At 40.6% G+C, this 24,714-nt stretch overlaps 2 protein-coding genes across 4 annotated transcripts in view; both read left to right on the forward strand.

The window, feature by feature from the left end:
- Window positions 1-3: 3 nt before the first annotated feature.
- Window positions 4-6,267, forward strand: zgc:153738 (uncharacterized protein LOC558115 homolog). 3 transcript variants are annotated; one of them, XM_046050541.1, is made up of 20 exons: window positions 4-155; window positions 870-1,197; window positions 1,339-1,458; window positions 1,690-1,872; window positions 1,975-2,046; window positions 2,346-2,551; window positions 2,662-2,746; window positions 2,854-2,964; window positions 3,187-3,262; window positions 3,480-3,586; window positions 3,777-3,863; window positions 3,940-4,001; window positions 4,150-4,232; window positions 4,552-4,659; window positions 4,747-4,815; window positions 4,894-4,946; window positions 5,215-5,301; window positions 5,391-5,568; window positions 5,671-5,909; window positions 6,059-6,267. In XM_046050541.1, exons 1-20 carry the CDS (start codon window positions 145-147, stop codon window positions 6,167-6,169), a joined length of 2,376 nt encoding a protein of 791 aa, XP_045906497.1. In that variant the 5' UTR covers window positions 4-144; the 3' UTR covers window positions 6,170-6,267. The 3 variants fall into 3 exon arrangements, with proteins under 3 accessions (XP_045906497.1, XP_045906495.1, XP_045906496.1); XM_046050539.1 differs by having other exon boundaries at window positions 4,747-4,946; XM_046050540.1 differs by having other exon boundaries at window positions 40-69; window positions 4,747-4,946.
- A 3,741-nt stretch (window positions 6,268-10,008) lies between these two features.
- Window positions 10,009-24,714, forward strand: part of obscna (obscurin, cytoskeletal calmodulin and titin-interacting RhoGEF a) — a 41,620-nt gene continuing 26,914 nt past the window's right edge. The window contains exons 1-25 of the mRNA XM_046050008.1: window positions 10,009-10,063; window positions 10,159-10,425; window positions 11,181-11,342; window positions 11,578-11,682; window positions 11,788-12,054; window positions 12,193-12,462; window positions 13,902-14,168; window positions 14,320-14,583; window positions 14,696-14,962; window positions 15,266-15,535; window positions 15,690-15,956; window positions 16,144-16,410; window positions 16,965-17,237; window positions 17,327-17,590; window positions 17,776-18,042; window positions 18,408-18,674; window positions 18,771-19,040; window positions 19,283-19,549; window positions 19,715-19,990; window positions 20,325-20,591; window positions 21,746-22,012; window positions 22,776-23,042; window positions 23,488-23,754; window positions 23,943-24,209; window positions 24,433-24,699. Of these exons, the coding sequence (XP_045905964.1) occupies window positions 10,024-10,063; window positions 10,159-10,425; window positions 11,181-11,342; window positions 11,578-11,682; window positions 11,788-12,054; window positions 12,193-12,462; window positions 13,902-14,168; window positions 14,320-14,583; window positions 14,696-14,962; window positions 15,266-15,535; window positions 15,690-15,956; window positions 16,144-16,410; window positions 16,965-17,237; window positions 17,327-17,590; window positions 17,776-18,042; window positions 18,408-18,674; window positions 18,771-19,040; window positions 19,283-19,549; window positions 19,715-19,990; window positions 20,325-20,591; window positions 21,746-22,012; window positions 22,776-23,042; window positions 23,488-23,754; window positions 23,943-24,209; window positions 24,433-24,699 (6,199 nt within the window). The 5' untranslated portion in view covers window positions 10,009-10,023. The remainder of the gene's footprint in view (window positions 10,064-10,158; window positions 10,426-11,180; window positions 11,343-11,577; window positions 11,683-11,787; window positions 12,055-12,192; window positions 12,463-13,901; window positions 14,169-14,319; window positions 14,584-14,695; window positions 14,963-15,265; window positions 15,536-15,689; window positions 15,957-16,143; window positions 16,411-16,964; window positions 17,238-17,326; window positions 17,591-17,775; window positions 18,043-18,407; window positions 18,675-18,770; window positions 19,041-19,282; window positions 19,550-19,714; window positions 19,991-20,324; window positions 20,592-21,745; window positions 22,013-22,775; window positions 23,043-23,487; window positions 23,755-23,942; window positions 24,210-24,432; window positions 24,700-24,714) is intronic.

The raw sequence follows: 24,714 nt of genomic DNA on the forward strand, positions 1-24,714 counted from the left end.
CTATGGAGACGGGCCAAGCACTGTGTCAAACATAGGAAAGCTGACCTCATGTTGGATACACTATCTAATGTTAGTTTAGTTTTAGACTAAACTTGCTTTTAACTTGCTTTGTTAATTTTTAAGAAACACTCTGGAGGCAGAGACATGTCACAAAGGTAAACGTCCCTGTAGCCTCTGCCGTTATTGCCAGCGGCTCCCGTAGTTTTGCTTCAAATGTAACTTGAGTTAGCTAACTTAGCTAAGTTAGCTGGTGTCATGCAAATAACCCTAGCAGTGTTAAAGAAAAGCTGTACAGTGTGCTGTGCATAAAACGTAAAGAGTGTAAATACATTTTATAATACTAAGTTTGTAAATAAGTAACTTAGTACATTTGAAAGCCTGACTTCCAGTAATGACACTTGACTTAGTTAGGAAATGTTAAATTGGCTTAACGTTAACATTAACCGAAGTTAGCACCCGACAACACGACAGATAGCAATAATTTAGGCAACACGTTATAATAAATGTGAAGGTCTGTGACTAACAATATGGCAACAATAATGACAGGTGCCTACAGCTGAATGAATCTAGACACGGACCCCCCAGTAACTGTTAGCAAATGACTCCTGCTGGCTACATGACAGAGCTGCTCCACTGACTGATGCACAGTTCTGTCCTTCACCCTTTAAATTCCTAGCTTTGTTACCCTTAGCATTTGTAACGTATGACCTTTCTGAAACTTATTTATTAATACCACAATAGACACAAAAGGGAACAAAAAAGCCCATCTTCCATCTTTGTGTTTATTTTATTGTTTTTGTATGAATAAGGTAAAGATACAGATACCATTTTCCCAGCCTGGCCTTCAGCTCATCATTGTACTGTTTCAGGGCATACAACCAGCTGTGGGCAGACGCCCAGTTAGAGTTGAGCCGTCTGCTAACTGAGGAACTGCCTGCTGAGCCCCCTCGCCCAGAAAAGGACAGAGTAGTGTTCTTCCAGCGCCTGGCCATGCTTTATGTGCGCTACATCCAAGTCTTCAGACAGCTGGAGAAGGTGTATGACCAGGTGGTTCACCCTCAGAAGAGACGAGTTATTCGGGCCATTCTTGATGGTGTGATGGGGAGGGTGTTAGAGCTGAAGAATGAAATGGTGGAAAAAGAGTTTTCAGAGTATCACTACATGGATGATGTCCTTCATGACTTGAAACTTAAACCTGTGAGTAAAATTTTTCAGAGCAAGAATGATGAAATTGGATTAATGTAATGACCTGAACTAAATTATATGGCATGGGCTTTATCAGGGATGACCTTTTATAATGACATAACGCAATACCTAATTTCTTTCTTGTCACTCTAGGCAGACCTTGAGATCCCTATCCCTCACTATTTCGTCAGTGATCGCAGCAAAGAACTCCAAGAACGAAAGACGATGCTGACAGATATCCTTAAAATGGTGGTGGTTACTGAAAGGCCAGAAGTGAGTTGAAAAGTAGCCACATCTTAGTTAAAGCTTGTTTGTGCAGGACTTGATATTTTCTGACTTAATTTGTTAATTTCATTTATAATTTCTTTTTTTTTTTACATACAAAAAACATATCAGGATAAAAGTTTAACCCTTAAACTCGGAAACAAAATTTTCATTTTAATTCATTAATTGTTATATTTAATAAATCAATGACAAGCAGATCAAATATTTCATTTCTCACAGCCTTTAATGGCCAAGGACATGAGTCAAGAGGAGGCCATTAAGATCATTCAAGTGGCGGAGAGGGCCCGCCAAGGACGCCTGAGGGCAAAGTTGAATGAAGAGAGCAGAAATATGAACAGGATGTACAGGACCAAGGACCCTGGATCAGCCAGCAATGAGTTGGCTGCGGTTTGCATTCAGAAGGTCCTCTGTTATCAACATAATCCTGCATGCCTCTTTCTTTTCCTGTTTCTTTGGCTTGTGTCATCTTTCATGCTGAAAGATTTGGTTGAATATGATTTGCAGGTGTGGAGGGGCTATATACAGAGGAAGAGGGCAAAGATCGCTCGTGACGAAGAAATGATTTTTTTGGGAATGGTGAGTAAAATTTGCCATCAATTTGTCTTAAACTAAGAATATATCCATATAGTGTTACACAACCACCAGTACTACTAATTAAACTAATCTAAAAGCTGAATCATATGTATACTTTAAGATCTTATGTTATGTTTTGTCTTGCTTGAGATTAATTTAAGCATTGGATTTTTTTCTGTTAAAAAGGAGCAACTATTTCGAGAAAGCTGTGATATTTCCATGTCCCCTTTGATGAATTACTGTATTCATTTTTAATTATATACTTGTAACATATAAAGTATATTTGGTCACTCCCACGTTAGGCCATGAATCCAAAATACCAGGTGCCATGCCCTGCAGAAATCACTGCCCAGGCCAGTGAAGCTTGCACACGGATTAAACAGGAGGAGCATGACAGAGACTATCTGATGTCTTTAGAAGCTGTCACGAACCAACTACGAGATGTGGAGGGTCATGATATGAGCAAGACCATGAAAGACCAAATCCGACAGTGGTTCATTGAATGCCGGTAACAGAAGGGCTTGTTATGATTTTGTCATTTCAGTGGGGCATTCCACATTGAGTGGAATTAATGTCACAATGAAATCTCTTCTGTTTTTCTTTCTTTAAAAAAAATAGTGATGCTACAGGGTCATTTCCAGACTACCCAGATGAAGATGATGGAGGCTCAGCCCTGATTTTTGCTGAAAAGGACCCTAAACAGGTAATATACACCCTGAGACAAAAGATATATTATTATTATTATACTTATTTTAATATTAGTATTTTGCAGGATAAAGGATGTGTTTGGGGTGCACACATTTTTTTCAGTTAATGGAAGAAATTGCTGCAAAGGAAGAGGATGAATCCAACAACAAACCAAAAGGGAAAGAGGAGAAGAAGGAAAAGGGAAAAAGGGACAAGGGGAAGGATGCTGAGGAAGTAAGGGCTCACAGCTGTATTGATTTCTTTTTTATTGATTTAATATATGTCATTCTTTAAATGCTATTTTAAAGCTAATTTAAATGCTCTTTTAAAGCCTATTTAAATGAATATGAAAATGGAGTAAGCATGATTTCACTTTTTAAAACCATTCCTTGTCACCTGCAGCTAGGCAAAAATGCCGCACTCAGTGAACTAATGTAATTTTATTCCGAACCACAGGAAGAGGAGGCAGGGTTGAAGATGCTACCCTCGGCTTTTCTGTCAGACTTGGAATTGGGAAACAAAACCTTTGTAGGTATGTTTATATATATATAAAAAAGGGTAAAGATAGCCAAGTTTAACGTTAAAAGGGAACACATCTTGTCATGCTTAAAATGTATTATAAATTCCCTTGCTAACCAGTGTCCTCTGTTTCTGTTTTTTTGCATTACCATACAACTATCAGTGCAAAGTAATGTAATAGGTACTTATTAACATAAATAAAGCCTGAACTGAATGTTGGGCATTCTCAGATTTCTGGCAAACCCGCAGTGAGTCCAGAAACTTCAACCAGAGGCATGAGGTGGAGCTGATCAAGGAAGAAAAGAGGAAAGTCATTGAAGCAGAGATTCGAGTACAGGTGCTAGCTACATAATACGATAAAAGTATTACATATTTTAAACAACACTCTAGGAATAGAACAACCAAACTAACAGGAAATCGGGCACCAATGCTGTAACTTCAACAGCTTAGTGTCTCATTCACTGGTGTTTAAAACTGGTAACAGCACCACCTGTAGTTGATACACTGGTCTGTTCTGCTTGTATCAGGTAGATGAGCAGATGAGACAAGAGCTGGCTGAATGGAAGCTAGCTGTGGACAAAGACAAGGGTGGTAAAACCAAAGGAAATCCCAAGGTAGTAAGTGAAAGACAAATAACAATCCACACATTGTATATGTCATGTTTATGTACCTGATTATTTTACTCCACAGAAGAAGAAAGGATCTAAGAGTGGGAAAAAGAAAAAAAAGGAGAAAGATTTGACATCTGATAGGTAAGGTCACACAGAGGATGCACTTTTAAAGTATATGATTTTAGGAACAAAATTATTGAAATTATTATTCATAAATTATATGAAGACAATAAATTAGTCACTAGAAATGCTGGAGAAAACGATTACATTATTTATCCACGTCTACTAGGACTCTAGGGTCTCTGTGTCAGGAGCTGGTGGAACAGGGATTGTTGAAACAGGCAAATAATGTTAGGCTGCAGGATTACTTGGGTAAGACTTTGTATTTTGTTTGTGTAAACTGGTGTGCCATCTTTCAGAACTCTTTGTGTTCTTAAGATCATAATTGAATATGAGCTTTTAACCTAATTGCAATCAGCCCTTAGACAGAGTACATAACTCTCAGCCAAGGAAGCTGGAAACAATTTAGTGGTGATGTGCTGCCCTCTTCTGGTTTGTGATTGCCAAAACACTGTGATCGCAATAAACAATTTCCTATTGGCACATTATTTTTTGTGGTAAAGAAATTGATTTTAAACAGTGTAGATTAATAACTGGTTTTGGTCTAATATTTGTTCCCTCCTGTTCCTAGGGGACTATAGCTACCTTGGGACAACACTGAGGCAAAATGACATTGAGCCCATGCCATCATTGTCTGATGTGCGACAGGTCTTATCTCTGTATGCAGTTTTACCACTAGGTATGAAAATTCTTCAATTCATATTTAAAATAAATATATCTGAAAATAATGTTTGTGGTTTGAAAATAAGGAGTGTGTTTTCTGTAGGCTCTCAGGTGGTACATGAGAAGGCTCCTCTGATAAAGGCCATCCTAATGGCTGGACCGGCAGGTGTAGGTAAGAAGATGTTGGTCCATGCAATCTGCCAGGAGGCGGGTGCCAACTTGTTTGATCTGTCTCCCCTGAACACGGCAGGAAAGTACCCAGGCAAGAGTGGCCTCGCCATGATGCTTCACATGGTGTTTAAGGTAACACACTGGTATGATGGTAGAAAAATCTAGTGCTGACCTACAAACCTCTTTAGAAATTGTTCTGCAAATAATGCAGACAGTGAATATTCTTCCACTGTGGTTTGTGGTATGTGTGGGCAGTATGTTGTCACGGTGTACCTAGTGCAGTTGGCTAAGTTCAGTATTTTGAACTTGGTGGAACACGAGGAAGTGCTTCTCGCAGGTATTTACATTTTGGTTTGGCCAGAAAGTGAAAATACAGCTCTTCATCGTCATCTTCGCACAGGTTGCAAGATTGCTGCAACCCTCGGTAATATGGATTGAGGACGCAGAAAAAATGTTCTACAAAAAAGTCCCCAAGGAAGAAAAAGAGGTATCTCTGAACAACATAAAAGCATTATCATGTTGTTTAAATGTTTCAGTTATGGATTTGCGTGGTAATTGAAACCGTTTTGTTTACAGTTGGATCCCAAACGCTTGAAGAAAGACTTGCCCAAGTCTCTCAAGTTAATTAAAGGGGAGGATCGCGTTCTGATAGTAGGAACGACTAAAGACCCACTAAGTGCTGATATCAAGTCACTGTGTAAAATGTACAGCAAAATAATCCTCATCCCGAGACCCGACTACGGCTCAAGATACAGTAAGAATAGACACACTGAGAAACCATTTTAATTTTTAATGTCATATTAATGATATCTTTGGTTGTTGATCTGAAAAATGAACTTTGACTGTTTACCTTCAGTCTTGTGGAAGCAACTAATCAAAAAGCAGGGAGGGAAGGTAACCAGGGCGCTGGACCTCAGCTCTCTTGCGAAGATATCTGATGGCTACACACCAGGTCACATGGTCCGGGTGATCCAGAGCGTTGTCACGAAGCGTCGCATCCTACAGCAGGCAAACAGACCGCTGACTGCTGCGGAGTTTGTCGCCCCATTAGCCAAGATTGACCCAGTGTTTCAGGAAGAAGAAGAGGCCCTTAAAGTATAGTGGATATGTCATATTTAGTTTTAATTGCATTTTCATGAGTGTAACTGATTTGTTGTAAATTGTAAATTAATTTTAATAATAGGATCATATTTGTATAGTTTATATTTCTTGATTAATTGTTTTTCTTTCCTGCTTATCACCAGAGCTGGTATGCGAGGACCCCCCTGGGAAAGAAGAGGATTAAAGCTGCCACAGGAAAGGAAGAAGAGGCACCAACTAAAGGCAAAGATGCAAAGAAGAAAGGGAAAAAATAAGTAGTTAAATGTAGTTAAATATTTATTGAAGCTTGTATGTAAATTGCCTTCTGATGGCTATCCCATTTACTCCCTACAAAATAAATAAATAAAATTAAGCTTTTTGTTGAGTGTTTTCTTTAAGTTAATTGTGGCTGCAGGTTACGTATTTGAGAATGCAACAGAAATGGTTAGCAGTGAAATGCTTACACTAGTGTTTGATGTTACAATGTTATAATGCCATGTCACATTGAAAGCTTCTTCTGCCACAGGTCCCAAACGTCAAATAGGACTTTGTACAGCCTATAAGGGAGGGTGCTTACTCCTGTCTTGTGACCAATCATATTAAGAGTTCTAAGTAGGATACAATGATAATTTTGTCCAAAGAACATAAATATTTTTTCTCTTTTTGCTTTTACCTCTGCATTGTTTTCCATTTCAATGTTTTCTTCATGTTTAAACCTTGTAATCTGCTTCTGCATGTGATTATGTTTGGAGTTGATCCACTGGATGACTGATCCTTGTTGAAATATTTTCCTGAATATGCCGAACTACATACTCTACATAAATGAAATGATCTGAAATACATGGCCTAGCTGTAGTTATCAGACCCAAGGCCAACGCTGCCACATGCCAAGATTATACGTTTATTTGCTTCAGCCATGGGCATCTAATGTTCTACTGTACGGCTATAGCGACTGTGGCTCAGGAGGAAGAGTGAGTTGACCACTAATCAGATGATTGGCAGTTCAATCCCCTGATCGGCAGTTCAATCCCCTGCTCCTCCAGGCTCCATGTGTATGTATGAATGTTAGTTCTGTTTGAGAACTTAGGCTCATTGTGTGAATGTAATGTAGTGTAACAGCGCTTTGAGTGGTCGGAAGACTAGAATGGTGCTGTAAAAATACTGAGCATTTACATAGCACATGGTTAGGATTTTTACATTTGGGATGTTGCTGACAGAAATTACATGCTAATATTATGATGTTGAACACAACACCTTGAGATGAGGATCAGATGACTACTGTAGGCACATGTTTGCGATACACTATATGTGTTGAACATTTCTATATACCTCTATTATGATGGCTGTCAGGTGAAGAGGGTCTGGACCAGAGGAAATGTGACACACAGGAGGGGGAGAGTTCCCAAACACTGATCCAGAGGCTTAAGTGGAGTGTTCAGCTGTTTTGTCGAGTTCTAAAATTCACTCAACACATCCTCACATTGCCTTGGTTCCTTTAGCATTACTCTATTTATATCCTGTGCACCATTAATAGGATGCTACAGACATTAAGGTCCACATTTCAAGATCTGTTGGTTGTCTTTACTGTGGCAAGACCTATAGGACCTTTTGTTAGATTTTCTTTAATCAAATAAAATCATGTTCTGTTGAGGATACTTGAGCAAAAAGTATTATGGGGAACCTTAATGGACTCTTTGTCATTCCCTACTCCAATTTCCAAAAAAGCTTTAAAAGTTTTGTAATGAATGGGTTGCTGGTGATCTGTAAAATGAGACTGGTTTGCTTCTGCAGGCCATCATTCCCCTCTCCGTGACGACAAGTTGTTTTCTATGCCCCACAGAGATTATCCTGTCGCGTTTCAGTGGACTTAGGAGTGGCACATGGAGCTGTCTGTCAAACTGAGGCAACCACAATGCTGGGTAGTGCTGGCTTTGTTCTGTCTTGCTGTCTGGATGAGGGAACCCCACACATGTCAACCTTATTGTTGTAATGCAAACAAACCTAGCCTAACATATTTTGGAGTAGGTGAAGGTAGAGGTGGGTGCAGTGGCATTTCCCAGCTATGTGGAATTAATGTCTGCATTGCATGGCTGCTGTGTTACTTTGAATGTTTTCTGTTTAGTGTGACTATCGAGAGCTCAAGCATCATGGCTAATGACTTAACTCTGATGCCAGTAAATGACCTCATAAGGGAATGCTGATCAGGATGTTATTTAAGAGAGGATATGTGTCTTAATATCGGTTAATCTTTTGTGACCTTTAAACTTCAGCAGTGGTGGAAACTACATGTGGAGATCCATGGACTTTGATCTCTAACCTGAGGTTTTGCACACTGTTAGCTATGGGTCAGTATTGTAAAAAAACACATGATTAAACCTCATCAGCCGTATAATGCACAGAATGCTGTACTACTGTACTTCTTTCTTGGAGCAGTCATTTTGGTGGAAGAGATCAACCTGGTAGTGAATTGTGTGATTGTGTATAAAACAACACATTCATGTGAAGACAGTACAAATTATGTAGACCACTCACCTACATCCTCATGCTACATGACGGTAAATTGACTTTCACTTACTGAGAGGCTTTCAAGTAATTTGCACCAAGCTTGCCTCTCACTCATTGATGCACACAAGAAAACCATCAAACACACAAAGCCTATTGTTACATTTTGATTGTTTTTCATAGTTCTATTGATGCTGGACATGAGTTGCCTCACATCATTGAAACCAAAGCTATCTTTGCCCTCATACTGACAGAAGGCTATTTTGGAGGTTAGTATGTGGGGAGAGATATGTCAGCTGTTCAGCACTACACTCCATCAAAGCAAGAGAAAAAGTGCTATAGGCTGTCTGCTTTGGGGACTGGGACGCAGCCTGCAAACCTGGGCATGCTCTGCTTTGGCTAAACGTTTGTTGTTAATCATAAAGGCTTTGGGAGAAACAAGACAGATATGTTGCCATGGTGGATATTTTATCCAGTTTTTTTTTCAGGTGAAGGTGTTTTGCTTTTTGTCATCAGTGCAACAAGAGGGCATGCAAGGATTTATTCTATCTAGAAAACACCTGTCTAAGTTGAAGGTGGGTCGATCGCTGCATGTGATGTGATATGTTATTTTGGTAGTTTTTATAGTCATTACTGTTTTGTATACATTGATATAACCAAAGGACAATCACTATTGAAGCTGGTGTTTATGGAAAATTAGTTAAACACTGCACAGTTGTGTTAAGATAGTTTCATGAAAGGTTACTTAGGAATGTCTTAATGGGTGTATGTATCGTATTTCAGTCACTGCTGTTTTGAGTTGCTCAACTCATTTGAAAGGTGTTTTTTTTTTTATTTCCATTGAATTTAGTTTTTTTGCGTGACATCTTGGAAAGGATTTTACAGGAGTCATAACTTAAGGACTCATAATAAGCTTCTTATTCTGGATGATGGTTGGCAAATTCATTGTTATTGTGTGACGCATTATGAAATGTCATTTTAGATAAGCTGACCCCCCCCTCATAGAGCACACAGAAAACATAATGCCCCCAATGATAGTGGGAGGAGTCAGCCTCTGAAAAGTGTTTCATGATCTCAAATATCACATCAATCCGTTTAGTAATTGGCAGTTCTCATTTGGCCTCTCATTTGTTTTTTAAAGCTTCCCCTTCTTTTCAGTTCAGTGCATGCTATCTTATAAAGGTGGCATCGCAGCTGAGTCTATATTGGTGGTGCTGAGCTCAGCCAAGTGAAGTGACAGAGATTACTCTGGTCTTCATTACTGAGGACTGGCATGCCATCACAGGGATCAAACATGTGAGGGTGATGCCGTTTGTATCCAATGCAATGCAATACTATGTTGCCATTTTGGAAGTGGTGGTTTATATCATTATTAGTCTGAGAGGAATTTGTTTGGTATGTGATGTGTAGTTTTCTCCAAAACAAGCACAGGGCATACATTGCAACATGTTATGTTATGTACCTGAAAGAAGCTGAATGGCAGTAAGTGTGAATGAGTTTTTATGGCAGAATATCAACGATACAGCTGAGTTATCTTCTGAGCCAGACCGTTGCCTGATGCATATGTTTTTTTACATGATATTATAGTTGTAGCCCTTCTGTGATAACCAAGAGAAGAGCAAGAGGCATGGGAGACAATATACCTGGAGGAATAGTAGCTGCTGCAAGTAAGTCCCCTTCTCACACAAAGTTGTACGTTTCAGTGTAGTTTTCACAAATGCAAATAAGCTTTTGAGTCTCTAATGCTGTGTGTGTGTGGTAGAGAACCGTCTGCAGGTGGTGAAGGGCTTGGAGGATGTTGAGATATCTGAGTGTGAGAGCTGCTCCTTCGAGGTTACCCTCAACCTGGCCTTTATTGAGGGTGTGTGGACCAGAGATGGGATGCAGCTCAAGTCCAAGCCCAACTGCCGCATCAGCACACATGGGAAGAAACACTCCCTCATACTGAATAGAGTGGCTTTGGGAGACGCAGGCCTCTTCTCTTTTCAAACCAATGGCATTCAGACCTCAGGCAGACTCACTGTCAGAGGTAAGTAGGTACAATGGGCTGTTTTACTTCTGTGGCCGCGGTATTTATTTGTCCATGTGACAACTGACACATCAGGTCAAATCCAGGTCAAAGCCAAGACCTGACCAGATCATAAAAATAAAATGATGGGATGAATTAATTAAAATATGACTGCAATCTTGTCTTACTGCAGTATAACAGGTAATAGCTTTATTCACTTAAATAAATGTAAATATCTGTTAATTTAATAATAATTTAATAATGTTGAATGATTAAATAAGTAATAATACATATCATATATAAGATAAAGAAAAACGAACATGTACATTGTGGAATATTCGTTTATCATTTAACATATTTTTTTAGCCATGTTTAGTGGCAGGTCTGTCTGTCTTTTGGCTCGCTGCCATGTCAGAAATGTCAAAATTTTGTACAGACATTCCCTCCTTGTGACTATTGTGATCCCCTGACTTTTCCACATCAGGGCATGCTCATAAACTGAATTAAGATGGTAAACAGTATATCTGCTAAACATCAACATATTAGCATTATCATTGTAAGCATATTAGCGGGCTGATGTGACCACTTAATTCAAACAAATGCACTCAAAGAGCCCTTAGCATGCCTGTAGACTCTTAACAGTTTTGAACAGCTACATCAGATCCTCATCACCTTTATGAATGAACAAACAATACTCAAACACTTTGACAACCAGATTCCGTTTGGTTGGTTGCTTTAACTGAATTTACAAGCTTGTTTTGGTTATCTTTTGCCAGCTAAAGACATCCACATAGTGAAGGAGCTGGAGGATGTTGACACAATGGAGCGTCAACCTGTGAACTTCCTGTGTGAGGTCAACCAAGTGGATGTGGAAGGCCGGTGGTACAGAGATGACTGCCGAATTCGTCCTGGGGACAACATCAAGATCAGACACCAGGGTAAGAGACAAACCAAAACAATGTTTTTGCAGAAACTAAAGGCAAAAGAGTATATATATATATATATATATATATATATATATATATATATATATATATATATATATATACATGCTTGCTTTATAGTGTATTTTACTTTGCGAAGAAGCTGTGGTCATAGAGGTTTTACCAGGCAGTTTGTAGGTGTAAAAATATTTAGTGCATTACAGTGCATTTTGCTTTGATCTGACTGCAGGTAAAACTCATTCCCTGTTCTTCAAGTCTGTGAGGCCAGAGCATGCTGGAGAGATCAGATTCACAGCAGAGCGAGTCTCATCCTATGCAACTCTCACAGTAAAAGGTGAGCTAGCAGACTGTGTCATGATATTACATGAATTTGTGGACAGAACGATGTCTGTCCCCATTTGGTCACTTAAGGCTAACAGCCTGTTCCTGCCGTCTTCAGAGCTCCCAGTTCAAATAGTGCGTCCTCTGAGGGTCAAGATAGCCATGTATCGACACCGGGGTCTGCTGGAGTGCCAGGTGTCACGGCCTAATGCTCAGGTCAGGTGGTACAAAAACAGGAAAGAGCTCCTGCCCAGCAAGAAGTACCAACTAATCAGCCAAGACATCTACAGGCAGCTGACCATCGATGACGTCTGCTCTTCAGATGAGGACACCTACACCTGTGATGCAGGAGATGACAAGACCTCTTGTCAGCTTCTGGTGGAGGGTGAGAATCATATCAGTCACAATGTTAAGTGTGTACCAGTGTTTCTAATGTGCAAACTAAACAACCAAGAGTGTTCTTTGTGATGTTTTAAGTCAGGAGTGTCAGTAGTGATAATGTGTATTACGACTGTGCATGCAGAACAGGCTATCAGCATAGTACGGGGGATGAGCTCAGTGGAGGTGATGGAGCCAGAGCCAGCGCTATTCCAAGTGGAGACCAGCCTGAAATCAGGGAGGCCCCCCCGGTGGACCCTGAACGGTGAGGTACTGGAGCCCAGTGCAGCAGTGAACATCGACAGGGAGGGCACCGTCCACAGCCTCTGTCTCACCTCCACAGAAAGCTCCATGACTGGTCCCGTGCTCTTTGTAGCTGGCAAGAGTCGTTCCACTGCTCAGCTTACTGTCAAGGGTGAGTTGCCAGATACCAGTAAAAATGTAAAAGTCATTAGGAATTACTAACTAATAACTTCTCCTATGAAGACATTTTATATGTTAGTATTTAAGTGTTTTAGAATAATAAACACTAATATCTGCTTATTTTGGGTTATTTGGAATTTATACATGTCTATGCATGTCTTTATTTATTCATATTGCCATGAATTACACATTTATGTACGTATTGCTGCATTGCTACAGCAAGGAGCATCTCTGAGCATTGAAACATAAGTTGCATGGCTTTAGCAGTCAGGATAGAACTGAACATATAGCTCAGTAAAATGCCTTCAAAATAGTTTTGCAGTCAGTTTGGATTATCTCAAAAGGCCATGTTTCAAAGCAGGCTCTGAACTGTAAGTGCCTGCTCTCAGTGTTAGCCCTGCAATCTGCAATGGTCCAGGGAACAGGGGAATGGAACAGCCGACAAAAGGGCCAAAACGAGCCAGGGTGGGTGGAGGGAGGTTCAGAAGAGGGATACAGGTGTAAGTTTACTAGGAGCAAGGCGCGGAGCAGGAAACCTTAGGCAGATGGCCTGAGGGCTGTTCGGGAGAGGGGCAGGCGCCCTCAGGCAGGCCGAACTGAAGGCAGGACAGAGGGGGAGTGAACCATAGCTCGAGACCTGGGGCGGGCGGTATGTGGATAGTTCTAAAGCCTGGTTCTGGAGAGAATTGTCTTTTCCATGAGTGAATACAAACAGCCTGCGCTTTAAGGAGTTCTTAATGGCAGAATGTAATCCCTCGAGAGTGGAGGATCACTCTCTAAAGGTCCTTCAGTAACAAATTAATGTCTGCTAGGTCCATAATTTGGTCTGATTGTACTGTTATGACTGTGAAGTGAAAACACAGGAAACAGGGATTTGAACGTAGAATGCACACACTAAAGCTGAGCAGGTTCAGTTTCAGTGTTTATTTTACATTAGTGAGAGTAACTTACTAAAATAATGAAGCAGGCAGTACATGGAATAAACAAATCCATAGATCAAGAAGAACTAAAATAAATAAAATTAAAAAAAATAAAACATGAAATCCAAAAGTAATCCAAAACACAACAGAATAATCCACAGAAACATATGTGAAACATACGTAAAACAGCGAACCGACAACAGCTGAAGAAAAGACAGAGACTTAAGAATACAAGAGGGAAGTGACAAAATGAGGCACAGGTGGAACACATTAGGTAAACGAGACATGTACAAGCAATCAAACCAAGTATACAAAGACAGTAAAAGTTCAGACGAGACAGCAGAAACAGAAAAAGTTCAAAATAAAACAGGAAATACAACACAACAAAACCCAAACCACAACACTATATGCTTTGCATGATCCTGAAAAGGATGAATTGGGTAAATTGAATACATTTATAATTTGTTTGTCTCAGTGTCTCATAAAGCAACTTTCCATCTCTCCCATCTAGAGCGACCTCTTCAGGTTGCCCACCACTTGGACGATGTAGAGGTGAAGGAGAACAGCTCTGTGACTCTGAGTTGTGAGTTTGCACCCTCTCCCAGGGTGGTGCGGTGGTTTAAAGGTCGCACAGCTCTGAAAACTTCAAACAAGTACAGCATGAAGAGGGAAGGGAAACGGGCAGAGCTGACTGTTCATGGCTTGACGGGGATGGATGCAGGACAGTACCGCTGCATGGCTGGGGGTGCACAGAGCACAGCGCATGTTAAGGTAGAAGGTAGGTTAAACATGGTTTAGGGAAAATTGAAGAGTGTGGTACAGTATTAACACTCTTTGTATTGGATATTGATGATTTTCTGTTTTTTATTATACTGCCTCTTTTTGTTCAGTTGATGATTGACATAACTTATTTCCCCCTTTTACTGTAGTGCGAACACTGAAATTGGTTAAACACCTTGAGCCAGTGGAAATTGAGGAGGATGGCATTGCCACATTCTCATGTGAGCTCAACTATGTGGTCGCCAATGTGGAGTGGCTCCTCAACAATGTTCGCCTCTATTCCAATGCCATCAACAGGATCCAGCACATGGGCACTATGCACAGCCTCACAATCAAGAAGCTGCGCCCACAGGAGAGCAGGGTCACCTTCAAAGCAGGCCTTCTCTCTGAGATAACCACCTTAAAGGTCAAAGGTCAGCTAAGGGAATAAATGAAGTGTATGACCAGGTGTTCTTCTGATACTTAAATTTCTATTTATTCATTTCTGAGAAACATGCACACTATGAATGATATTCTTGACTCCAGAGCGCCCGGCAGTGTTCCTGAGGTCTCTGGAGGATGCAGTAGGAGAAGAAAAAGGAGAAGTCTGCCTGCAGTGTGAAATTTCCAAAGAGACAGTGACCCCTGTTTGGAGGAAGGATGGTATGGTCCTGACGGCTGATGATAAACACGAATTGCTCCAGTTTGGGAAGTCCATGGCGTTGATCGTCCATTCCCTGAGCAAGGACGACGCAGGAGAGTACACCTGCGACCTGGGCACCAGCCAAACCAAGGCTAAAGTTACTGTACATGGTGAGTGGTAGGAACAAAGTTGTTGGTTATTTGGGAAGAGCTCTACACATTGAAAATCAAGTGTTCACAGCAAGCTGTGTGTCTTCTGACAACAGTGCCACAAAACGATTGATAGAATGATATAATAACTTTTGAAGCATTTTTAATTGTGAACTTGAGGTAACATTTTTCTTAAAACTGACAATGAGGCATTCTGTCATTCTTTTGTTCATGACATTCTGTAAGTGTTTGTCTGTATTGTTACTCTGTAGCTAAGATATATTTACTGTTGTAAGTCTGCTTTGATATTATATTCATCCCCAGACCTACACATCACTATTGTTCAGCGAATGAAGACAATATCTGTCCAGGAAGGTGAAAGGTGCAGTTTTGATTGTCACCTCTCTCATGACCTCGATGATGAGCCTTCCTGGACCATCAATGGCCAAGTGGTGGTCACCAATAGCCGTATCCAGGTTGTCAACAATGGCTGCAAGTATAAGATGACCATTAGAGATGCTATACTGACAGACGCTGGAGACGTGGTCTTCACAATTAAAGACCTAAGCTGTAGGACCATGCTCTTTGTTAAAGGTGAATACTTATATTAAATAATCAGCACGGTTTTATCCATGTTTGTGTATGTGGGTATACCTGTCTCTGTATCTTTAATTTTGAAATATGCTATTTGGTAGATGCATTTACAAAAAAAGCCTGAATGTGAGTGAATGCATTTCTCCTCCTTTAGAGAAGCCAGTGCACATCTTCAGGGATCTGTTGAATGTCAAGGCAGTGCCAGGTGAAGATGCAGAGCTGAGCTGTGAGATCACCAAACCAGAAGTCACCATCCGTTGGCTGAAAAATGGCCATTTGATTCGGCCGAGCCCTAAATATGAGATGAGTGTGGAGAAGAACCTGGCGCGATTGGTGATCAAGAATACCACCATCAGAGACTCTGGAGAGTACTGCTGTGAGGCCGAAGGCGTTGCCTCGCGTGCCAAGCTGGAGATCAGAGGTAGGTGAGGGAATTCAAAATGAATGTTAGATGATGACTATTAACAATACAATGTCTGGTTCTTGACTGTGGAGCTTAGCAAATCGATGCTGCTCAGTGTTGTGTCCTGTTTTGTAATGTGGATGGGTGATTGCAGTGCTAAATGTAAAGCTTGACTCAATTTTCTAAACTTGATTATTTCTTTTAGAACTCCAGCACACATTTGCAAGGGAGTTAAGAGACATGCGAGCAGAGGAAAAGGGTAAAGTGACCCTTGAGTGTGAGACCAAGCGGCCAGCCAAGCGGGTGACCTGGCTAAAGGGCATGCTTGAGCTGAGGTCTGGTAGGAAGTATGTGATCAGGCAGAAGGGTGAGGTGCTGTCCCTGACCATCACCTGTCTGGAGAAATCGGACGCAGATATTTACGTGTGTGATGTCGGTACCATGCAGAGCCGGGCACAGTTGACTGTGCAGGGTGAGGCCATTGTGATATAAGATATTACATGTGAGCCACATCAGGACGGCTCTTTATATTAACTGTCATTTGAGTTGTAGGAGAAATTCTTGGATATGTTATTCCCTTTAACTGAGTAATAAATTGACTTGCAAAGTAAATACTCAACAAAAGTACAGAGCTGAGCATTTATGAATTAGAAATATGTTATATTACTGTAACCCTCCATAATTTTTTGAAGCTGTTGGGTTTTTTTTCTACTAGTGCCAAGAGCACATGTTAAATAAGAATGGCCCAATTATACACAAATACTAGGCTGCTCACTGCCCATTAAAATCTTTATTTCAAGGACCTCAATAGAAACAGAATTTCAATATATTATTAAACAGATACTGCATGAGAGCAATATAGTGTCTTACTGCTGTTATAAATGATAGGCTAAAATCCTCTGCCAAAATGACTCAAGGTTTATCATTATTGAATGTAATGCTCAGTAAAATACTTAGGATGTTGATTAAGGCTTTTAGTACTTACTGTTAATGACGTTGATGGGATTTTTTGTACGTTTCTCTCAGGTCAGAAGGTGTCTATCCTGGATGAATTAGAGGATGTTGAGTGTCTGGAGGGCGACACAGTAACATTCAGGTGTCGAATTTTTCCCAGCGACTACATGGGGGTCAAGTGGTATCTGGATGAGACTTTGCTGTACACCAATAAGCTCAATGAGATCCAGATGGTGCCTGGAGGCTACCACACCCTCACATTTAGACAGCTTGCCCGCAAAGACACTGGCACTATCTCGTTTTCAGCAGGGGACAAAAGATCGTACGCCTCACTGTTGGTTAGAGGTGAGGCTTTAATCTGCCAGAGAGTTTTATTATGTATTTTTATGTCACATTTCATATGTTCTTGATTTGGCTTCACGTCACGTTACCAGAGAGGCGACCCACCATCATTAAAGCCCTGGAAGACTGTGAGGCTATTGAAGGAGGTGGTTTGGTTTTGTCTTGTGAGACTTCCAAGCCATGTCACATCCTGTGGTACAAAGATGGCTGCCTGATGTGGAACTCCTCAAGGTATTTTGCCAGTCGCTCCGGCTGTGAGGCGCGGCTGACGATTCGGGAGGTCTGCAACAATGATGCCGGAGTGTACGAGTGCAGTGCTGGATCTGTAACAACTCGGGCCGTTGTGACTGTTAAAGGTATGAATAGCATTTTACTGGACTGTTATTTAGGGATTGTTCTTGCTTGATATTTCCCAACATGAAATGCCAGAAGGATGTGATTGTTAATATAGGATTATACATGGTGTGATAACATTAGCTTTTCTGGTTATTGATGGAAAATTTGTATCCCTGTTTTTTTTCACTTTGTTTGTTTTTTTAAGCCATCCCAGCAGAGTTCACCCAGCCTCTAAAGACTGTGGAGGCCAAAGAGGGGGAGACCGTGACCCTGACCTGTGAATACTCTCTGCCTGGGGTCCAGTTCCATTGGAGGAAAGGTTTTGAGAGTATCAGACCTGGAGACAAGTATGTGATGAAGCAGAGGAAGACAATCAATTCCCTAACCATCAAAGCCCTGAAGCCTGAGGACTCAGGAGAATATACATGTCAGTGCAGAGACCACCGCACGACAGCAAGCCTCAATGTACATGGTATGTCATTAACTTTTCTTAACCTTCATACCTAATTTTACAAAAAATGTTTTGCGATATTTTTCTGCTATGCTTTGCAGTAACATTGATGCAAAGACATGAACTCAATCTATTATATATACCATGGTTTGAGATATCCCAGTTAGCCACTTGTCATGAACAGCGGCAAATGGAGCAAGTTCACAAGAACATTGAAACTACAACCAACAATGAGAAAAGTTTTTCCCTTCCAGAATAAAATACAACATCGTCACTATATATTGGTTTGTCAGATTTGTCTGTATCATGAAACTATTTTGCTTGTTAAATTACTCTTATTGTGCACAGCTTCACTGTTTTCACCGGACACAACTCTTGTTTTCCAGTTATTCCCATTACATTCATACAGCAGTTAAAGAACATGCAAGTAGAGGAAGGAAGCAACGTCATGTTGCGCTGTGAGCTGTCTAAACCTGGAATTCCAGTAGAATGGAGGAAGGGACATGAGTTGTTGAAGAATGGGGTTAAGTACCAGATTAGGAAAAGGGAGACCACCCTGGAGCTTCTGATATGGAAGCCTGTGCCTGAGGACAGTGGGCTCTACAGCTGTGTGTGTGCTGATCAGAGGACATCAGCCACTGTCAAAATTACTGGTAATTTACCAATAGGCTCATGGGTTTTAGTTTTAGTTACAAATAAAGTTGATAATTATCAGTAAATGATGTATCTCAATATATGGTCACGCTCAGCTCTCCCAGTCACCTTCAAGCAGAAGCTGAGGAACGTGCTGATTGAGGAGGGCAACACTGCGACTTTACGCTGTGAGCTGTCAAAACCCGGTCACAGTGTGGAGTGGAGGAAGAGGGGGAATGAACTCATCAGGAATGGAGAGAAATATCATATGCGGCAGAAAGACATGCTGATTGAACTGAGGATCTCTGATGTAACACCTGAGGACAGTGACATCTACACATGCATCTGTGGAAACATAGAGACCACTGCAACTCTGACTGTTAATGGTAGGTAATCGACTGTATGAAAAGAAATATGAACTGAAAACTGAACTGATAACATGATAGCTACTGTAACTCTCTTTAGCAAGATGCTAAACCTTATTTGTATTCTTTTCACCGGTGCAAAGCACACATTAATGTAGAAGCAAAATAGCACAATTATACACAAATACAATAGCATACTTCCTGCTCATTTAAATCCTGATTTCATTTATTTCTCATTACCAAACGTTATCTTTGCCTTTCAGCTCTTCCCATCACCTTCAAGCAAAAGCTAAAAAACCTCCAAGTGGAGGAAGGACACAACATCACACTGTATTGTGAGATCTCTAAACCTGGTGTCCCAGTGGAGTGGAGGCTTGGAGGAGATCTGCTGGAGAACGGAGAGAAGTACCAGATTAAGCAGAGGGAGTCGGCCTTGGAGTTGATCATCAGAGATGCTGATCCAGGGGACAGCGGGGTCTACACCTGTGTGTGTAGAGAGCAGAGGACTAAGGCTACTGTTAAAGTTATTGGTGTGTTTAAAGTGTCAGATGTGTGTAACGAAGCATACTCTCTTTTTTCTTTGTTTATTGTTCATTGACGTATTTTTAGAAGTTTATTGAGCTAACTGTAAAGCATCCCTTTATGTGTTTTGTTCGGCTTACATGTATAATCAGTACCTGTGTTTGGCTCAACAGCTGTTCCTGCCACATTTAAAGTAAGCCTGAAGTGCCAAGAGGCTGAAGAAGGGAACAATGTGACATTGCGCTGTGAGCTGTCAAAGAAGGGAGTCACGGTGCAGTGGCAGAGAGATACTCAGGTGCTGTCTGAGGAGATTTTTCGAGGAAAGTATCAGACGAAGCTAGAAGGAAAGACAGCTCAGATGACCATTTTCAACATCCAACCAGAGGATGCAGGGAAGTACAGCTGCATCACAGGAGATGAGAAAACCACAGCGGAAGTCAAAGTGAAACGTAAGTTTGAAGCTTGAAAAGACCAATCAAAACACATTAGTTTATGAAAGCCTCTTGCCCATATTAGCTTTGCACTGCAGTACATTTAAAATGACTATATGGTTATAACCTTGTAATTTTGATGATAATATCTAAAAGACTGTGGGGTGCTGCCCTCAGACTATGCTGTCAGTATATGTCTTAGCGACTTAGCAATACAGATCCTATCAATTTCAAATATGTATGTACATTTTGTATAGTGCAAGTATAGTCTAGGAGTGAGGGGGGAAGCCCATTTGAGAAAGCAAATCAATGCACTCAATGAATAAAGGATTTTCTAATATCCCAACAACAGCACTGCCTGTGACATTTAAACGAGAAATCCAGTGCCTAGTGGTGAAGGAGGGGGACAGTGGAGTTTTCTGCTGTGAACTCTCCAAACCTGGAGCTCCAGTGGAGTGGAGGAAAGGAAGGGCGATCCTTAAATCTGGAGATAAATATGAGATGAAGCAGGAGGGACGTCTCACTAAGCTGGTCATCAGCAACGTAGAGGAGAGTGATGCTGGCAAATATATCTGCAAGACTAAAGACAGCCAATCAACTGCTGAGCTCACGGTCAAAGGTATGAAAAATTTTAGTCAAAACACATGTTGGATATATTACGTTGTTAAGCACATTTCTTTCACTTTTATTTAAATTTTCCTAATGTGTTCAACAGAAACACCCGAGTGCAGACGTCAAAGAGGTCAGCTCTAATGTAGTATGATAAAAAATAAAATAGACACAATGGGTATTAGCACTGCGTGAGTTCTATTATGTAGTCTTTTGAAAGCTCAATGGAGAGATTATTGTTTCCTATCATGTCACCCAATGTGTTGTCCTGCTTATGGCTAAATGTCACAGTACTGTGTGTGTACTGTACATTACTTCTCATGAGCTGGGTGAAAAGATAAAGTAGATGGCATGTAGAGTCACTGCAGGCTGTAGTTTGCTATTCGATAGCTACAACCCAAACTGTAACTAAACTGTAGTATTAGTATTAGCTTTAGTGTTTCTAATGACATGGGGATGGAACATTTAACTCACCAACTATTATGGATTATCATATAATCCATTCCACTGTTCCGTTTAAACTGAATGGTTAGCTAGAAAGAGCGATTATGAGCATGACATGATTTTCTTGTGAGCACCTGCCATGTCGCTTACATCACTGCTACAATGTAACTTCTATGCAATATTTATTGTGTTTCTTGAAGGCAAGAACATGTGTTATGGAATCCATTAGTATTCAGTAGATCTCTGCATAATCAGATAATTTCTACCATATTCAGAATAGCTTAGCTTGGTCATTTGTTTATCTTGGTTTTCCATCGAACTTTATTTACATACATTTCTTTTCTTGTTACAACTTGAAGCTTCAAAGCTTCAAAAATACTTCTCATTTTGAAGATTTTATTCTAATGTGATCATTGGTGTAGGATATACATTTTTGCTTTTGTTCTTTTTAATTGAATTACAATTCAGCCACTAATCACAGGGTTGGTAGTTCGATCCCCAGCCCTCCTATCCACCTTTAACAGTGTCCTTGGGCAAGACACTGAACCCCAAATTGCTCCCGATGGTCAGGCCAGCACCTTGCATGGTAGCTCGCTGCAGTGAGTGTGTGATAGTGTGTGTGAATGAATGACAAAATGTAAAGCACATTGGATAAAAGTGCTATATAAATGCAGCCATTTGCCATTAAGCCATTTATGTAAGATTTTCTCTGATCGACAGGTTTACCACCAAGTTTTAAGCTGCCACTAGTTAACCAGGAGGTGACAGAGGGCAACAGTGTTGTTCTCCGCTGTGAGCTCAACAAACCTGCCTCTGCAGTGGAGTGGAGGAGAGGAGGAGAGCTGCTGAGAAATGGAGACAAATACCAGATGAGGAAGAAAGACCTGCAGGTAGAGATGAAGATTTCGGACCTCAGTCTGGAGGACACTGGAGATTATACCTGTATATGTGGAGAACAGAGGACAAAAGCTATGATCACTGTGAATGGTGAGTAGCCTGCTGCGTACACTAGTGTTCTCAAAGATCTAATTTATAAATTGCATTTCAAAAGGTAAATATAAACATGCTAAATACAACCAAATTTATCAGTAAAGAATAAAACAATGGAACTAAATTACATATTGCCATACAAACACACTTTATACAACGTGGAGTTATTGTTGGTTTAAATTAATTTCTGGGTTACAACTTGTTGCGTAGGAGTATACATACACAAATACATTGCATATGATTTGGTTGGTTGACAGATGCAATATATGTCAGTACAGTAGGTGATTTTTCAAATATCTTGGAAACTTAAATAAAACACAAGGTTCTCTGAAGGTAGTAATCCAGAAGATCCACTGTTATTGTTTTTATTTTGGTAACATATTTGCTATTGTACTTCTCAGAACTTTGAAACAGTGTGTCTTGGATTGTCACCTCTTTCTTGATAACTTTTGCATTTCTGTAGATGGTGATGTTTTGTATGTTTTCTTTTTCAGCCTACTTTTTAATCCATTGGCTGCTAAAGTGACAGTATCTTTTGCATTTATTATATAAGAAACCACTGGTGCTGCTGCAGTAAATATAACACCTAAACTAACACCAGGTGACATAAGCTGACACCTGATGTAAATGTTAAATCTTTCATGCTTTATGGTTGTATTAACTTGAGTTACCAGTCAGAACTAGGGAGCATCAAAACAGACAATCTCCCCATGAAAATATTTTAATCTCATTTGGATATTTCTCCTGTGGTCTGATTTAGAACGGCCAATCAAGTTCCTTCAAGAACTGAAGAATATTCAGGTACAGGAGGGCAATGGAGTGACACTCTGCTGTGAGCTATCCAAACCCGGCACTCCAGTGCAATGGAAGAAGGGAGACAGTGTTTTAACCAATGGAGAGAAGTACCAAATGAAGCAGAGCGGCTCCACCGTGGAGCTCCTCATCAGGAAAAGCCAGCCTGAGGACAGTGGCTCATACAGCTGTGTTTGTGATGACATACAATCTACTGCCACCATCATTATCACTGGTGAGAGCCATTACACATTATGTAACAGAAAACATAATTATGGTTTGGTAATTTGCACATCAAGGGCGTAGAATTTAGTATGTCCCTAAAGATGTGTTGCCACCAACACTAGTTCCAACAACTACTAAATTGTCCCTACCAATGATTTTGATCAAAACAATTGAATACAACCACTGTCCAATGGTTCATCAGTGTCTAGTGAATGTATTTAGTACACAAATGGTTAACAGCTCTTTTCTAACTACGAGTTGAATGCATTTTTTGAGTTTTGAAAGATTATGTCCTCCCCCCTCATATGCCTCACAGTGGTTTGGTCCCCTGCCTACCTTTTTCAGAACCTCAAATTTGTAAAAATCCCCCGCTAGGAAATGCTTTTATTGTCCCCACCAACAGTGACATGCTTATGCAGTATTTTGAATTGTCTCTCTGTATTGTCACTCCTCAGCGATCCCTGTAACTTTCAAGCAAAAGTTGAAGAACCAGGAAGCTGTGGAGGAGGGCAGTGTGACTCTGCGCTGTGAGCTCTCTAAACCAGCAGTCCCGGTAGAGTGGAGGAAAGATGCTAAACTTCTGAAAGAGGGAGAAAAATATCAGATGAAGCAAGAAGGAAGGATGGCTGAGATGCTGATCAGAAATTTAACTCTCACAGATGCTGCCGAGTACAGCTGTTTTGTTGGCACTGTTGTGACTTCAGCTGACATCAAAGTAAGAGGTATGCTGCACTACAACCACATGGGAAGACGGTGTTCAGGTGGCGATTTCGTTTCTTAACCACCGTGAAACAGACCTGGTATTTCCTACAAAATAAACATTACATTTAGTCATAATTGTCTGTACAATGAGAAAATGAAATCTGAAAAAGAATTCAGATTTTGCTTAGTTTGTCATTTTTTTTCTCAGCAATTCCTGTAACATTTAAACAAGAGGTGGAGAATTTGGAGGTGAAGGAAGGGGACAGTGGAGTTTTCTCCTGTGAGCTCTCCAAACCTGGAGCCCCAGTGGACTGGAGGAAAGGCAGAGTCGTCCTCAAACCTGGATACAAATATGAGATGAAACAGGAGGGACGTCTCACTAAACTGATCATCAACAACGTAGAGGAGAGTGATGCTGGGAAATATACCTGCAAGACCAGTGACAGTCAATCAACTGCTGAGCTCACTGTCAAAGGTAAGATAGAGATCCCACTCTGAACGTATGATTAGAGAATATCTAAGCCATCTCTTTTTTTTCTAACATAGCCTTCAGTTCTAAAATTGCAATTGAAAAAACTTGGTAAAATAATATAAAGTAAAATAATATAAATCAAGGAATTAGTATTAATAATTTTTAATAACTGATTCTAATAACATTTTCAAAGAAAATAACCACTCCTTGGTTCCTCTCCTTGCAGCTCCTCCCATCACATTCAAGACAAAGTTAAGGAACCAGCAGGTGGAGGAGGAGAACAGCGTGATGTTGAGCTGCGAGCTATCTAAGCCTGGCCTTGCTGTGGAGTGGAGGAAAGGACAAGAGTTGCTGAAGAATAATTTCAAGTACCAGATTAAAAATCGAAACAGCATCATGGAGTTGACCATCAAAAACACGCAGCTGGAAGACAGCGGACTTTACAGCTGTATCTATGGTGACGTCAAGACCACAGCCAGCATCACCATTACACGTAAGGGGAAGACAT

The sequence above is a fragment of the Micropterus dolomieu genome, linkage group LG05 (assembly GCF_021292245.1).
Source record: "Micropterus dolomieu isolate WLL.071019.BEF.003 ecotype Adirondacks linkage group LG05, ASM2129224v1, whole genome shotgun sequence".
NCBI lineage: Eukaryota > Metazoa > Chordata > Actinopteri > Centrarchiformes > Centrarchidae > Micropterus > Micropterus dolomieu.